The sequence below is a fragment of the Gouania willdenowi genome, chromosome 4 (assembly GCF_900634775.1).
Source record: "Gouania willdenowi chromosome 4, fGouWil2.1, whole genome shotgun sequence".
Lineage (NCBI taxonomy): Eukaryota > Metazoa > Chordata > Actinopteri > Blenniiformes > Gobiesocidae > Gouania > Gouania willdenowi.
Window position 1 is genome coordinate 31631547 of NC_041047.1, and position 16838 is coordinate 31648384.

The following is a 16838-nucleotide window of genomic DNA, read 5'->3' on the forward strand; positions in this document are numbered from 1 at the left end:
CATGCTGAAGTCCTTGTGGCTCTCGGAGGATGTAACCTCCAAGCTCCTCTCAAAAAAAGGAACACCAGCTTGTGGCTACCAATCGTGCCATTGTCGACCATTACATGTCTGCAAGATATTGCTGCGACATAGACTCTCAGCATTGAATGAGAAAGCCCTTTGTCCAGAAGGGACTGGAGAAAGTCCAGAATAGCTGGCACAGGGCAGTGCACAGGGTCCACCTCCCGCCTTGTACACCAGTCGGAAAACAGTTTCCATTTGTTCTCATACTGGAGGCGAGTAGACGGCGCTCTTTCATTCATTATAGTATATCTAAATGGGTCGGCACAGACGCTCAGGAGCGTCTCGGGCCCCCCAGTGGCCAAACGCACAGTTGAAGGAGTTGCGAATTGGGGTGCCAAATCCGCCCGGCCAGTTGGGACAGGAGATCCCTCCTGTCGGGAAGGCGCCACGGTGCGCCGTGACAGAGGCTGTGCAGCAGCGGGAACCAGCTCCTTCCTGGCCAGAAGGGAGCTACAAGCAGGATCCTGTGGCCCTCCTGAAGGACCCTGTGGAGTACCAGCTGAGTCAGAGGAAACGGAGGGAAGGCATACAGGAGGCCATCCGGCCAAGGATGAGCCAATGCGTCCTGGCCGAGAGGACTGGTCGTCTCGGCCAAGGAGAACCGCAGAGGGCAGTGGGTCGACTGCTCCGAAGCAAAGAGGTCCACCTCTGCCCTGCCGAATATGCTCCATATAATGTTCGTTACCTCCGGGTGGAGGTGCCACTCCCCTGACGGAGGTTTCCGACGGGAGAGGAAGTCCGCCAAGTGGTTCTGCTCTCCCGGTATATGTATTGCTCGTATACTGATCAAGCGGGGGGCTGCCAATGTGAGGAGCTCCCTTGCCACTTCCAGCAGCCGTGCAGACTTGGTACCGCCCTGATGGTTTATGTGATACACTGTAGACGTGTTGTCTGACCGTACAAGGACATGCTTGTCCCTCAGATGCGGCAAGAAGTGCTTGAGAGCTAGGTGAACCGCACGCAGCTCCAACACATTGATGTGTGCACCTTGGTCTTCCACAAGCCAACGCCCCTGGGCCGTCCTGCTCTGCCACACCGCACCCCATCCTGAAGGGCATGCGTCTGTGGTAACGGCCTCCCTGCCAGATGGAACGGAGCCTATAGGAACGCCTCTGAGCAAGTAAGCCCTGTCCCTCCACGGAGCCAGGGCGCAAAGACACTGTTGTGAGACTTTGAGCCTCCTGCTCCTGTGCCGCTTGGCATCCAAGTGAAAACTGTTCAGCCACCTCTGCAGCGGGCGCAGCGACAGCAAGCCCAGAGGAACTACCCCGGAGACTGACGTTAGCTTGCCCAAAAGACAAAGGAAAGAAACATAGGTCAGCCAGCGGCCCTCCCTGAATAAGGCGAGCTGGTGAAAAACACCGTCCACACGGTGAGGGGAGGGTTTTGCCGTCATAGTTACACTGTTCATTAAAACCCCAATGAAAGTTGTGACCCGGGATGGCACCAGGCAACTTTTTTCCACATTCACCTTGAGTCCAAGTCGAGCCACATGGGACAGGAGACGCTCTGTGTCTTGTGACGCCTGGACCCGGGATGGAGCACAGATCAGCCAGTCGTCCAGGTATGGGAGAACCTTCAAGCCCCGAGACTGTAGAGGTGCTAGGGCCGCAGACACACCTTGTGAAGACCCTTGGGGAGAGAGAGAGGCCGAAGGGCAGCACCCTGAACTGCCAGCGGCGGCCGCGGTATGCGAAGCGTAGAAACTACCTGTGTTGCTGAGCAATTGGGACGTGAAAGTAAGCGTCCTTGAGGTCTATCGATGTGAACCAGTCCCCATGAGCCACCGTTCTGAGGACATCTGCTGTGGTCAGCATGTGAAAAGGCATGACCTTCAGAAATTTGTTCAACCCTCTGAGGTCTAGGATTGGGCGTAATCCGCCTGTTTTTTTTGTCACTAAAAAGTACGTTGAATAGAACCCCCGGTGACCTGACCCAGGGTCTACAGGCTCGATGGTGCCCTTGGCCAGGAGGGCAGACAGCTCATGGTCTAATGCGAGAGCCTTTGCCGGGTCGCTGATGGATGTCATTCTGACCCGGCCGGATGTGGGGGGCCGACGGCGGAATTGAAGTTTGTACCCGTAGGTTAGGGTGGCGACCACCCACGGGTCTGAAGCATGAGTAGCCCACTGTTGGAGCTGCTGATGCGAAAAAAGTCCGACCGCCGGCCCCAAAGCCTCAATCTCTGTCCCCCCGGCCCCTCGGGGCCCTAGTGGGAGGGCGGAAAGGCTCTGGAGCTCGAAATTGTCTGGGGGGCAGGCGAGCAGAGCCCCGAAAATCCCGGACTGGTCTCCGTGCGGGACGCTGGGCATCACGACGACCAGTGGAGTGAGTTGTCGACGGCATGTGGCTGCAAAAAACCGCCGGGGGGCCCCTCAGCCTGCCGGCCGGGGGTCTATAAGTAGGTGGCATCCGGCTAAGCCCGGCAAGCTGCTGCCTGGTCTGCCCCGCCTGGATGGTCCGTTCCAGAGCTTCCTGGGCTGCTGGACCAAATATCTCCCCTGGTTCGACCGGGAGGCTGCGCAGCATTCTCCTGGCTGCCTCCGTTAAGTTTGACTGGGACAGCCAAACCTGACGACGAGCTTGGACTAAGATGGACATTATTCGCCCAAGCTCTCTGGACATGAGCCCAAAAGCCTCCAATGAGGCATCACAGAAGGTGACCGCATCGGCATGTACACCGCCGTCCTGCAGTGAGGCTGAGAGGGCCAACATGAGGTGTGATAGGGAGTTTCCCATGTGACCAGCACGTGCTCCAGCATCATAAGCCCTCGTGAGAAGGTCATCGGTTATTCGACACTGGGGTCGAGGACACCTAGCATCCCTTCGAAGTGCTTCATCTGGGGACACAATAAGAGAAGCGATGGCAGGCTCGATGGGCGGAGTGCGATCCAGGCCGGCCCCTGCTGCATCATGCATGGCTGCCAGGGTCCGCCCATCTGCAGAGAGACGGGAGCAAGCCTTACTGTCCCTCCAACAGGACTGCAACTCCCTCAGATAATCCTCTGAATGAGGAATAGCCAAAGCTGTGGGGGCAGGCCTGCGCCTGAAGAAGGCGCTTGCAGATGCTGCCTCTGCCTGCTGTGGGACAACTGTGTGCAACCGCTGTAGAGCCAGGCGCATGACAGCGCGCATGGAGTTGTCTTCCACCTCGGCCCCCGAACTGTGATCCAAGGAGTGGGAGCCCTGCTCAGACACCTGGGATCCGACATCCAAATTCTCCCCATAATCACAGAAATGGCTAGCCGAAGCAGCCAAAGAGAGTGTATCCTCCTCGGGCAGCAGCGTTGGCATTGGGGGAGAGAATGCCGCATCAGATCTCATCTGAGCCAATTCAGCAGACAGCTGCTCAGTTTTAGATGATAACCCACTATGGTCAGACTTCGTTCTCTTCCTGAAGGGGGCAGCTGCCACAGCCTCTGCCCGCCTCTTGGAGCGTGTCTGACGGGTCGGAGGTGGCTGGCCTGGGGGGAGGTTGACTACGGCTACTGAGCCTTCCATCCCCGCCAACTTGGAAACCCTGGCCGCTCGAGGCAAGTAGCTGCAGTTCATGCAGGGATTGCCTGACAGCGCCTCCCCAGGTGCTCAGGGCCAAGGCATGTGGGGCATAGGTCGTGGCCATCCTCTGGCTGTAAAGAAACCCCACAAGATGTGCAGATATGTGAGCCATCCATCGTAGCTTGAGAAGTCACTGATTTCAACACAGGTATTCAACAAAGGGAGGGGGCGCGCACGCCGCCTGTCTGGTATCACCCTGCACTCCTCGGCTTAGCCTGAGCGCAGACGCCGTAGGTTGGGCGAGTATAGGGACCGTATACTGGGGAAGGGAGCGCGCACGCTGCCTGCACAGTAGAGGCCCAATATACTAAACAAAAAACAACCACTGTACTGTGGTCCTCACCCAGACTGGGCTCTTTAACAGAAGATGACACTAGCTTAGCCGGTGATGCTAATGTAAACAAATCCACGCTGGGCTCCGGGCGTGCGCACACAACCCACCAGCAAACAAATAAAGTCGGCTAACTTAAATTTCGGGAGTAGGCTGCTCAAATGCAGCCTTCACCGACCATCTCTTTCATTTTTATAAAGACAACCGTTGATCTGCCGAATAAGCGGCTACTTACCTTGTCAGCGTGTGTCGTCGGGACCAAACACAAACCATATGCTGGGGGGAGGCGGCGCTAACGCGGCCTGTGCCAACAGAGGTTGCTAATGGGTGAAGCTACCGCTACCCAAACACTCACTGTCACAGCTCGTGGAGGGCGAATGCACGCTGCTCTGACCTACCACGGTCACGGAGCTACTAGCGACAGCAGCTGTATGCACAGTATTCCAGTAACTGCGCGCGAGAAGAAAAAAAGGAAAGTACCCTGGAGTGATACCAGAAGATATAAACTTCCTCTGGGTCATCCAGGGGTCACGGTTGACATTGTTGGTATACATACTCGCACTGCGCATGCGCGAAGGGGAATATTCAGTGCTTAAAGCACCGCCTCTGGCGGTCAGCAGGGATGAAATAGAACTGCTGCAGTGCCAAAATTGTACCCAGATCCTTCATCAGGACAGCTTTGTAATATTTCTTCTGCAGTGCTGACATGCCGTGGTACATCACCAGCTCTGTTTTCTTGGGCAGATCCAAAGCCACCTCAGACTTGACTCTACGAAGCAAGAACGGCTCCAGGACTCTTTGAAGTTCAGCAGCTGTGAAAAAAAAAAAGAGAGAAAGAGAAAGAGAGTGAAGCACCAACAAAACAGAAGTTATCATCAGAACAACAGAGACAGGGACTGAATCTGCACCATACCCAGAGCAGGCTCATTCTGTACATTGGAAAACGAGCTGACAAAACTCTCTGCGTCATCTGCTGTAAACACACTGGGCTGAATGAAGCTGAGCAGAGAGTAGAGCTCCAGTAGGTTGTTCTGAATGGGCGTCCCTGTCAGCAGCATTCTGAAACCAACCGAGAACTGCACCAGAAACGCACAAAATGAGGTAAAGGAAGCAATCACAGACAAAGAGCAGATGTGTTGAGGGAAAGGATGGGAAAACACATTTCAGGAAGAGCTCAGCACCTCAGTCAAAGTTTTGTGCAGAAGTGAGTTTTGGTTTTTTAGTCTGTGAGCTTCATCTACAACGAGCACCTTCCACCTCCACCTGAGGAGCAGCGAGAGAAAATGATCACATCAACATGACTAGAGAAAGCTATCACACGTTATGGTAACTAATGTGTTGCAAAGGTTCTCAACTTGTGGGTCACAGACTTTTTCTCTGTGGGTGGCAGGCATTTGCCTGAGCAGAAAAGAAAAACGTAACTATTAGAGATGTAACGATATCTAAATCCAACGGTCCGGTAAAATAGTTATTGCGATATTGTGGGAAAGCTCATGGTTTTACAGGAAGGCATACAGTTTGTAGCAATGCTAATAATAACAAGAATGATGACCGTTGAGAAATTGTCTGTTGACTATTTATTGTCATGATTTTAGATTGATGAGACACTGAATACTGCCAACGAACAGATACAGATTCTTTAGCTAAATGGCAAAAATTCTAATTGAGTCAGAAACACAGATATAGAAAAGGTCTAGTAAGAATTAAACAATAATAAATACAAAAAACAGCCAAGGAAATCAGGAGCGCAGACTACCTTATGTTTAGGTAAATGTTAGGTTTTTCTAGAAAAAGATGAACAAGCCAAAATTTAAGTTACGGAATATTATCTGAGCATTTCCAGTATCTACTAACCTTTTAAAGCCCTCATTGTCAAAAACAGAAAATGGCCCTAACTGTGCGACGTCTCTTGTTGGACCATGTTTGTAAATGCTTATGAATAGTTTTTTTTACCAGACTGGATTGTTAGTTTGTCACAATCCTTAAAACGTTTTGCCAGGTTGTTAAACAGCTTCTCATGTTGCTCATATTTCTGGAAGAGCAGCACACGGTAGACTAGCAGTGTCCATCATTTCCCCTTTATGGTTTATGGCACAAGTTTAAACTCCTCCGTTTCTACCTCTGCTGGCTGTCGCCACCCGCCATGTTTCCTTTTCTACTCTGACCTCGCACGCCATTGGCTCAACTGCCTGTAACCCATGACGACGCCCCAAAGCAATATGGTACTAGTTTACTCTGAAACAGTCCGCAACAGCAACTCAAAACTTTTTAGCGCAACGGCTCATTATTCTATACTGTGACATAACCATGAGGATATCGAAACACTTGTAATACCGCGGTGATAGTGTAAATACCGTAACATTCCTACCAACTATACATACTCGTGACTGTCTGAGGCAATAATCTGTGTTACAACAGTTATCTATGCATGGAGGAATTTAGATTGTGTGAATAATCATTTAGCACAGAGGATTTCAATAAAACTCCAGTTTTCCATGACGTAACTCACTTTTTCAGGAATGAAGCATCCTTCAGACAAAGCTGGAAACAAAGTCAAGTAAACATTTGTTAGTTTTAGAGCTTAAGAAAGCTCAAGGCAGCAGGGTTGGGGTCAAATACATTTTAAAATTACAATTACGTCTTCAATCATCCATGTTCAACTACAAAAACTGCAAACAGCCTTTTTTTTCGTATTACAATTAAAATAGCAATTATTTTCCCCCTGAAAGTCAATTACAATTATGTTTTCAATTACTAAAGTTAATTTGCAATTAATCACGAATACTGACCCTTTAACAAAGAAGCCCATAAAACGTAACCTTCCTCTTGTGTTAGCATTGGTTTTGACCCATGTCTTAAATCAGATGTAAAATACACTAAAAAATATATATTCTATCATTTAATTGTTTATCATCTCTTGGTTGCCTTGTTAGGCTTCCTAATCAATGAAAAAATTGGTATTAATATTTTTGGTGTGGGCTTCTGAGCCTTTTTTATGTCAGTATACCCAGATATTTCATTTTTTTTTTTTTTTTAAATGTAAAAATGATCCTGAAGAGAACTAATAGGTAGCGGGAAAAGACATATGAATATATTGATATGAAACATATTTTAATGATTGTTAACTCTGTATGAGTAAGCAATAGAACTGTAACCTGGTTCCACAGGTTTACGTTTAATTAAATTGTAATAAACAGTTTTTGTAGAATTTCCATGAAATTCTATAGAAATGTTCATGGAATTACAATTACAAAATCAATTATCTAAACTCAATTACACTTCAATTGTGATTACAACAGCAACACATTTTTTAAATTACAATTTCAGGTATAATTACGCCATTATTGTAATTAAGTAGCAATTACGCAATAGAAATTATAATTGACCCCAACCCTGCAAATCACCAACTTAGAAAACCATTTTCATACAGAGAAGTGACAGGTAATAGACATAGAAGTGTAACATGGTTCCACAGTTTTGCGTTTAATCAAATTGTAATTATTTTTATGGAATTTCCATGCTAATTACAATTACAAAGTCAATTATCTGAACTCAATTACAATTCAATTACAAAAGCAACAGGTATTTTTCAATTACGATTAGAATTGTAATTATATCATAATTTATAAATACAAGTACAATTGACTCCAACCCTGCAAGTCAGTTTGCGCTGACGAAAAGTCTCAGACCTCGTATGTGGTGAGCAGAACGTGGAAGTCCTGTGTGGTCGTTTCCTTCTGAATATGAGCTCGTCTTTCTTTGTCTCCCATGTAGCAAAGCACAGTCAGAGAAGGAGCAAAGCTGGAAACACAAAGCATCAGCAGATCACAGACAAGCCAGATACATTAGATGCAGTGCTGCTGACAACAGGTTGTTGAATGTGAACCTTTCCAGCTCCTTCCTCCAGTTCTCCAGGACAGAGAGCGGGCTCAGCACCAAGAACGGACCCTTCTTACCGAGAGCTCCTGACATGTAAAGCAGCAGGGAAATGGTCTGAGGAGACAGTGAGTAGTCTGTTAGGAGACACTTTAGTGCAGACAGGCCCACAAAACAAATCCCCAAAAATTATATTTCAAGAATGTGAGCAGTGATATTGGCTCAAAAATGGGACAAATACATTGGAGAATAGAGAGAAAACTAACATGAACTAGTCAAGTTTTCAGTAAGAATGTATTTCAGAAATATTATAGTTACTCAAAAGTGGGCTGTTTTTGTCATTTTAATCTATAAAAAAAGTACAAAAATATTGGCAAGTTACGAAAGGTCATAATTTGCCTTTAAAATGGTAGACATTAGAATTATTTTTTTATTTTGCACTGTCACGGGCATTTCCTAATTACCTCCATCAAAGCAGTATAATTTTTTACAGCCATTTATTTATTTATATTTATATATTTATTATATTATTGAGCAGGATTACGTCAAAAATAGTTTTTGGTAAAAAATAAACAATTTTCAACAAAATTTTTCCCAAAAATAAATCTTACGCCATGGAATAATCAAGTGGTGAGAATCTCTAGGTGATTTGATTGGAATGTGATTCCGTTATAAATCAATGCATCGAGACGCACTTTTTCCACAGAATTTGGGGACTGCTCAGGCTTCCATACTACTGCTGCTGAGCTGCTTCCATCGGTTTTTAAAAGTGCTCGGATCAGTTATAAGTGACATCAGCGAAAAACCCTGGTCTCCCCCTCGAGTCCGAATATGTGTAATATTAATTATATAAATTAGGGGTGTCCCGATCCAATATTGATATCGGATATTGGTTCGATATCAGCCAGAAAACTAATATTGGATTTTATCAGACTGCATCTAAAATCTCCGATATAATATATATTGGTTTTTTGGATTTATTTATCAATATCTATTTTATTTTTTATTTATTTTATTCAATCATAGAATATTCTTATTCTGAAAGGTTCATTATATGTAATCCATTGGTTTATAATAAATGGGTCTGTTTTTTTAATAATCAAGCCTTTTCTAACATTCCACACTACAAAATAAGTAATAAAAGTATGTATGATTAATGCTGATATCGGATCGATATCGGTATCGGTCAATACTCAAGACTGCAATATTGGTATTGTATCAGAAGTGAAAACGTTGTATCGGGACATTCCTAATATAAACACTATTAAAACACTAACGATCTCTGGAATAACATGACAAACACTGTTAGGTGGAAATATCAATAGAGTGAACGAGTTTGTTTACATTTTTATGCCTCTCGACCTAAGACCCCCACCCACCCACCCACCACCTACCCACCCACCCCTCAAGTCGTTCATGCGCAGTTCCAGAGTTTGTTTTTTTTTATTCTTTTTTTAATTATTATTTTTTACTTTACAGTTGCCAAAAAGCTATACAGATATAAACATGCATTTTTTTCCCTCATATCCCTCCCTCTCCCCCTCTACAACCATAAGTAATGATGAAATGTACATATATTTTTAACATAATACATATAAAATGGGAAAGAAAAAGAAAATTAAATTAATTTAAATAATTTAAAAAAAGAGTAAAATAAATGCAATCAATATGTTAATACAAATATAACAAATTAGGTAGATATAATTATAATAACCATAATTATAGTAATAATAATAATAATAATAATAATAATAATAATAATAATAGTGATGATTACAAATAGTTTCACATCATAACCTAGGGTTCCCATGCCCTCACCTGTTCTCTGCAGCAACATTCATATATTAGCTATGTCTATTAGACACATCTCTATTATCATCGTTTTTAGTACCAGGGACACCAAGGTCTTATATTATTGATTACATTTTAGAGAAAACTTCCATTGGTAAAAGAAAAATTCTGACATTAGGGACAGAAATGTCTTAAAAACTGGAGGAGAGTCATCCTTCCAGATTAAAAGTATACATTTATTTGCAAAGTATGTTATTATTATGAAAAGGTTTATAACTCTGACTGAAAGAAACACACACACACACACACCTGACAGGTCTTCCCCAAACCCATCTCATCTCCCAGAATGCATCCCTGCTGAGCACTGAGACTCTGGACCAACCACTGCACTCCATCCAGCTGGTAGGATCTGAGCTGGATCCCTGTGAGGAGACCAACACACTACACTTCACACACAGTTGACAAATATACTATATTTATATATACGGCGTGGACTAAACACATAAACCATGTCCATGACTCAGTTAACCTACTTATCTTTAATAATGAAAAGCCGATATTTACCACTTAAACCACACTTGTGCAGCTCGCTCTGGTCCACTGTAGACTTCTTCTTCCTCGCTGTAACATTCTGTTTGATCTTTACCAGCCAGTCTGTCATGTTTGTGTGTTGTTATGAGTTCACTAACGCACAAACTAACGCAGCAACACAGACATGTACTGACATGCGAGAATGGTGACGTCACCGACCAACCACACTTCCTGGTCAAGTCACGTGACAACGACAGAAGGCGGGCGACCATGGATCAGGTGGTAGTGGGTCGTCTTCTGATCGAGAGGTTGGGGGTTCGATCCCAGTATCTGACTATGTGTCGAAGTGTCCTTGGGCAAGACACTGAACCCTAAGTTGCTCCCAGTGGTCGACTAGTGCCTTGCATGGCAGTCCTGTCCCACTGGTGTGTGAATGTGAGAGTGATTGGGTGAATGAGCTGATATGTAAAGCGCTTTGAGACTGCTTCAGTGTGGTGATAAAGTGCTATATAAATCAAGTCCATTTACCATTTATTTACCAATTCTCAAAAATAAAATACAATTGAATTAAAAATGCACATTTTATTTATAATTAAATGTGTAATAATACTCTCCTATCGTATTAAACTCATGTCGTTATAATTTAAAATCGGGCTGCATTTCATTTCTTCTTTTTTATTAAGCAAAATTGCACAGTATATAGTATAGAGACAAGCGACTTAAATGTCATATACAATGATCAATAGAACAATAGATAGGTTAGCATTTTTAAACCACACAAATAAAGAAAAATGTAAAATAATACTTTTAAAGGGGATAATTCAATGTGTACATTAGAATACAGATTTAAACAGGGCTATGATTTTTCTGTTAATGTAAATTCTTCAATTGAGTTCAACACGTTTTTTGCTTTATTTGATTTTTTTTTTTTTTTTTTTAAAGCATTTTAAAGGATTTAAAATATTGTAAAGATGAGTTGTGAAAGGTATTAAAGGGACGTTTGATTTTTGAGTATTTTGCTTTTGTGTATAAAAAATACAAAGTCTAAGCCCAAAGATAATATTCTTTTCTGAAAATTCATTTAGTTAAAGGATTTTAGTGGGGGAGCCAGTCATGATTATTATACCATAGAGCTTGTGAAAAAGTACAATGAAAGAAGAGGTGTTCAGTGGTTTCCTCTTCACAAAATATATACAGTTACTTACTTGTCTCACAACCAAATCTTTGCTTCAGCAGACGCTCGATCGGTAGATTCCCTTCAATATATAAAAATGCTTTTATTTTGAATTGTGGGAAACCAGAGTACTAGGAATGTTCCGATACAACTTTTGTTGCCTTGTGTGTTGGCCGATACTAATATCAATTCTATGCGATCAGCACGAATCATACATTCTTTCATTACTTATTTTGTAGTGTGAAATGTTAGAAAAAGGCTTGATCAAGTGATGTTACTCAAACAGACAACAATAGTCAGCAACAGTAGGTATGAGAAAAACTGACCCATTTATAATTAGACGATTACTTACATACATTTTAACCTTCAACATAATATCTACAGTATTCTACAATTAAATAAATATAATTTAATATATATCAGTTATTTTAGATGCAGTCCGATAAAATTCGATATTCGTTTTCTGGCTGATATCGGACTGATATCAATATCGGATCAGGACACCTCTACAGGGTACACAGAGAAAACCCATGCAGGCATATCTCAAACTGGGAAATTAAGGAGACACAAAAATGGAGCAGAAAAATAAAAACTCTTGCATGTTTTACAGAAATAACCTGTTTTATTTTGTAAAAATCTCATGATAAAGATGTTATAAAGGCAGGTTACATAAGCATGCATTTATCTTTCAAGTGGTAATAAGAATACCTTCAGAATAATCGTCTTTTCTTTACATATTTACAGAATTACAGAATTGATTCAAACTGGCTTGAATTTGAATGTGTGAACTGTAGGATAAAAGATTAGTTTATATATATATCTGAAGGTAACACAGACAGTTTGTTTTATATCTGTAAACACAACAAAAGCCTCACAGCAGGAGTCTCCAAAGAAAAACAATGTTCTACTGCGTTTAATTCCAGATCTGCTCTTTAAAAAAGAAAGAACCAAAAGAAAACAATCTTCGCCAAAAACATGGAGGACGAGGCTCATTTTATACACACGGAAACCAACTTCAGGATTGCCTCCCTGAAAGATAAATCACAGAAATGAGACATGCAGAGGAACATTCTAATAGATGTTTTAAATGATGTAAAAATCACAAACCTCACACACGGGATGTAGGACAGACTATACCTGCAGAAAAAAAAAAACACATTTTGTTAATAGAGGGAAAGCTGACTGTTAGCAATTAAGACAAAAAAAGACTTACCAGATAAATGACAAGACTTGCAAAATGACAAACAACAGAGCAAGTCCAAAGTTTTTCCACTGTTAAAACAAAAGAAAACATTACAATGCATTATACAATTCTGCTAATGGCAAAATGATAAGAAACAGCATAATGGTTGTAATCATGATTGAAAATCCCTCACCCAGAAGGCTGCGCAGAGTGTCAAAACAAGGCAGGTCTGCAACACAGAAGGACACATAAATGACTGATTACTGCTTCTAACCCACACTTTATTTCTTTTAGTATAAATCATTTTTATGATGTTTTTCATGAAACACTAAGTTGCAGTTTGCTAATGCTGAACTTCTTGAAGTGGTTTTCCAAGCAAAACAAATACAAATATGTGAAACCAGTGGAGCGAAGATTACCATTCAGGCTTCTGACTATCTATCACAGCACAGTGCACAGTGATACAAAGGAAAGGTGAATGTTAAATGTGGATTAGCAAAAGGTTTACAATGTAGGAATGGCTTCTCTTTCTCTGTTGGGACCATAGAAACACCGGTTAATCCAAAGGATCATTCCAACCTGAATACTTTTCATGCTGTTACAAATGTAAGACTTAATATTATTCAATGTTTGACCTTTGGCATAATTGATGTACATCAGTAGTATGTAGTATTAGGACTGGGCGAGATGAACCAAACATCATATCTCAATACTTTTTCTCAAAACGGCAATATACAATATAAATCTCAATATTTATAATTCAAATGAAGTCTGACCATAAAGACAATTATTGTGCCACGTTTGGCTTTTTCCCCTATAAGGGACAGCATGTGTGGAGGGCTGGCTTTAGGTGATTAGGTTCCCTCAGCAAGAGTGAATAAAATAAAATAAAATAAAATAAATGAATAAAAAAATAGCTAAAGTTTTTTTTAAGTCTATACACAGTGTACACATAAATGTCAAGACAAAACGATGCGATTCTGCGACACAACAAACCATTGAAAAAATACACAAAATTTTTAAGAAATTGGAATATCACACTATAAAACAATATAACACCTACAGGTATAGTGCAAATGCAAAATCCATGAGCAATGCAAAACAGTGCAATCAAAAGTTAAAATAAAATATAACAGTTTCAGTGCAAGGACATTTCTACTTTCCTGTTTGGTTTTACTGGTCAGTAAAAAAAATCTTAAAACCAAAGAACACAATGTGCAAAAAACGCAATCGAATAATATAGAATAGAACAAGAATTAAGATAAAATAAATTAAATACAAATATGCATACATTTGGGCAGAAGATCAACTGGTATAGTTGCAGATTTTTAATTTTAATATTTAATTAAGAGAACACGTACAATGATTCTAAAGGGTGTGTTTCACATTTATTATACCTTTTTAAATGATTATTATTATTGTTTGGGGGTGGGTGCAATATGGCGCCCCTCCAGCAGATGACGCCCTAGGCGGCCGCCTGTGTTGCCTGTCGGGAAGGCCGGCCCTGCACGTGTGAGTAAGTTCTATGGTGTGGCTTGTTTAGGGAAAGGTCTCGATTAGGATGCACTCAGCGATCCATTTAACTGTGCTTTTCTAGCTGTATTTTAATACAAAATAATCTACAAAATATATATATCGATATAGGTGATATTGTCATTTTCTATATCGCCAATGCCCAGGCCTACGTAGTACTAACATTATACTTCGGGACCGGCTTTTTCCTAACATATATCTCAAAATAGTTAAGAAAATAAAACATTTTAAACCAAACTCCAGATACCCCACAATCAAAGAGGAACAAAGATTGCTTGCACCTATCTTAAAATTAAATCACTATAATACTTTGAAAACTACCTTAAAGAGATTCTCCACTGTCTTTTGAAATGTCCTTATTAGAAGATCGATGCCTAACAAAACACAATATTTTGCACCATATATACATTTTATTAACTTTTAAAAATGGGACTGAAAGATCGACTAAACCCTCAACTGATTCATTTGAAGAATATTGTTTTGACTTTTGCTAACTGAATCTAAAAAGAATTCTTATTAAATAAAATGAAAATGTTTTTGTCAGAAAACTAAAAGGACGACTATAATGTAACATGTAGTAACGTAACGTGGTAAAAATACACTGTTTCCCAAGACTCAGCATTACCAGCGACCCTAATGATGGTAAAGATACCGCCTTAAAAGCAAATCAACAGTGTAAATGCAACATACTTTATACACTCACAAATAAAACATTATTAGAATAAACAAAAGCTGGATTACTAAGATACATTCAAAGACAGATGAAACTAGGTCATTTTATTACCAACAATGTTTTCCATCACCCCCATTTCTCATTTAAACAATACCGTTTTTTCATTAACCCTATGGTTGTTGGATTGGGGTTAATAAGCTTTGTTTGGTAAACTGTTCCAAATATCTAGAATTTTTACTTACGATCATTATAGTTGTGGCCAGTGCTCTTGTTTTGTCACACATCCTTTTCAGCTGCTTTACAGGTCCCATCAGGAACATGGTGCTGCACATGTAAATAAAGTAAATATGAGGAAACAAAATCATTTGATTGGGCTATAGTTCACTTCAGCTTTGTTGACCCTCACCTTCCCAGAGAACATATGTTCCCAAAAGTATAAAGCACTATGAAGAGTGTGAGACCAATCCTTGGGAGAAAGAGCATGCAAACACCCTGCAAACACACAAAAAACACAGGTGAATAATTATGGGGCAGTAATTGTAAAGTTGCGCATGCTGAAATAAAGAGCAATTATTCGCAACATTTAGCAAGTATGTGATTTTTTTTTTTTTTTTTATGTTACTTTTGATCAGATTTACAACAATGTTTGTGAAATGTGTGATATTTTCTTTCATAAATAAAAATATGTCAAATCTTAAATGTTATATCTTAGTGTTAAATTTTAAATTTAAATGCTAAATGTAAATCTTAAATGTTATATCTAAATCTAAATGTTAAATCTAAATGTTAAAAGTTAAATGTAAATCGAAATCTAAACATTATATCTAAATGTAAATGTTAAATTTAAATCTAAATGTTAAATCTAAATGTCACGGGTGAAACTGAATATTTAACTAATATGCAAATTTACCGGAAGTACCAAAATAAAATTTAGATTTAACATTTATATTTGTATTTAAATTTAAATTTAACATTTACATTTAACATTTAGATTTAGATTTAAAAGTCTGGGCCTTTCTGCTAAAGATGCTACCCCACAACCTGGCAACGAATAAACGGAGGAAAATGGATGGATGGATGAATGGATTTACCATTTGACATTTAGATTTAACATTGACATGATATCACAAATTTCTCAAACATTGCTGTAAATCAGGTAAATAGTAACATACAAAATTTCATATAAGTTTTTGAAACGTGGTTTGTTGCTAAAAGTTGCTGTTTATTTTAGCCACAATAATAATACATAATGAAGCTTCCCTGTGTGCAGCCACATTATTAAGGCTGTTCCTGTGTGAGTGAAATGAGCATCACATCCTCAGCATTCCTGAGCTAGAAGAACCAGTAAGACCACATCAGCCCTGCCTGCTTTCTTCCTCATTGACTGGAGAAACAACAACGTTCATAGGAAAATATGAAGAGAAGTTATTTACCAAAATCGTGCAGCCTGCTCCAATCACAAAACACACAATGAAGCCCTTTATCCGCGTGGCCCAGCTCAGACTGGAGGCTTCTTCCACTGTCTGCATCATCACAGGTTTAAACAGGTTAATGGATGATGATCCAGCTCAGATCTCAGGGTTAAAGTTGTGGATGTTACCTGTATTATGTTTCTGCTCTCATTGCGAGACTCCTCTCCGCTCAGCACCGACTTCAGTTTATCCATGATCACCAAATACGATCCTTAAAACTGGACACGATCGAAGAAATGGGTTTATTTCCTGGGCTGAGACACTTTAATGTGAGCTGTGTGAGGATGCACAGCACCGTCACATGGCTACACGCACTAATACAGAGGAACGACTACCCACACCTCACCTGGACAGGTCGGTGACGTCACCTGGACAGGTCGGTGACGTCACCTGGTCGGTAATGGTGAGAACCGGACATACAGGTCCATCTCATCATTTGTACAAGCATAGCCCTAGTCAAAGCAGTTTAAAGTAAGATACCAGAGTTTTAGGGCAGGGTGTCAAACTCATTTTAGTTCAAATAAACGGAGCAGTTGACTCACAAGTGGGCCGCATGAGTTCAGGTGGAAAAAGAACAATTTCAACATTAATCTGCCCAAGTTTGGACTTCCAACAATGTCTAAGCAATATGTGACAGATACTTAATTTTTTTA

General features: G+C 41.1%; 2 protein-coding genes across 2 annotated transcripts in view; both read right to left on the reverse strand.

The window, feature by feature from the left end:
• Positions 1-10372, reverse strand: part of chd1l (chromodomain helicase DNA binding protein 1-like) — a 34271-nt gene extending 23899 nt beyond the window's left edge. Inside the window, exons 1-8 of the mRNA XM_028444153.1 lie at positions 10184-10372; positions 9929-10041; positions 7839-7945; positions 7642-7753; positions 6462-6493; positions 5134-5215; positions 4866-5028; positions 4609-4764 (exon numbers count right to left, since the gene is read on the reverse strand). Coding sequence (XP_028299954.1) covers positions 4609-4764; positions 4866-5028; positions 5134-5215; positions 6462-6493; positions 7642-7753; positions 7839-7945; positions 9929-10041; positions 10184-10280 — 862 coding nt within the window. The 5' untranslated portion in view covers positions 10281-10372. The remainder of the gene's footprint in view (positions 1-4608; positions 4765-4865; positions 5029-5133; positions 5216-6461; positions 6494-7641; positions 7754-7838; positions 7946-9928; positions 10042-10183) is intronic.
• A 1614-nt stretch (positions 10373-11986) lies between these two features.
• sft2d2a (SFT2 domain containing 2a) lies at positions 11987-16523 on the reverse strand. Its single transcript, XM_028444824.1, has 8 exons — positions 16314-16523; positions 16147-16236; positions 15120-15205; positions 14956-15037; positions 12701-12736; positions 12538-12596; positions 12432-12461; positions 11987-12353 (listed from the first exon to the last, which is right to left on the reverse strand). The coding sequence occupies exons 1-8, from the start codon at positions 16377-16379 to the stop codon at positions 12314-12316; spliced, it is 489 nt and encodes a 162-aa protein (XP_028300625.1). The 5' UTR covers positions 16380-16523; the 3' UTR covers positions 11987-12313.
• Between the last annotated feature and the right edge of the window lie 315 nt (positions 16524-16838).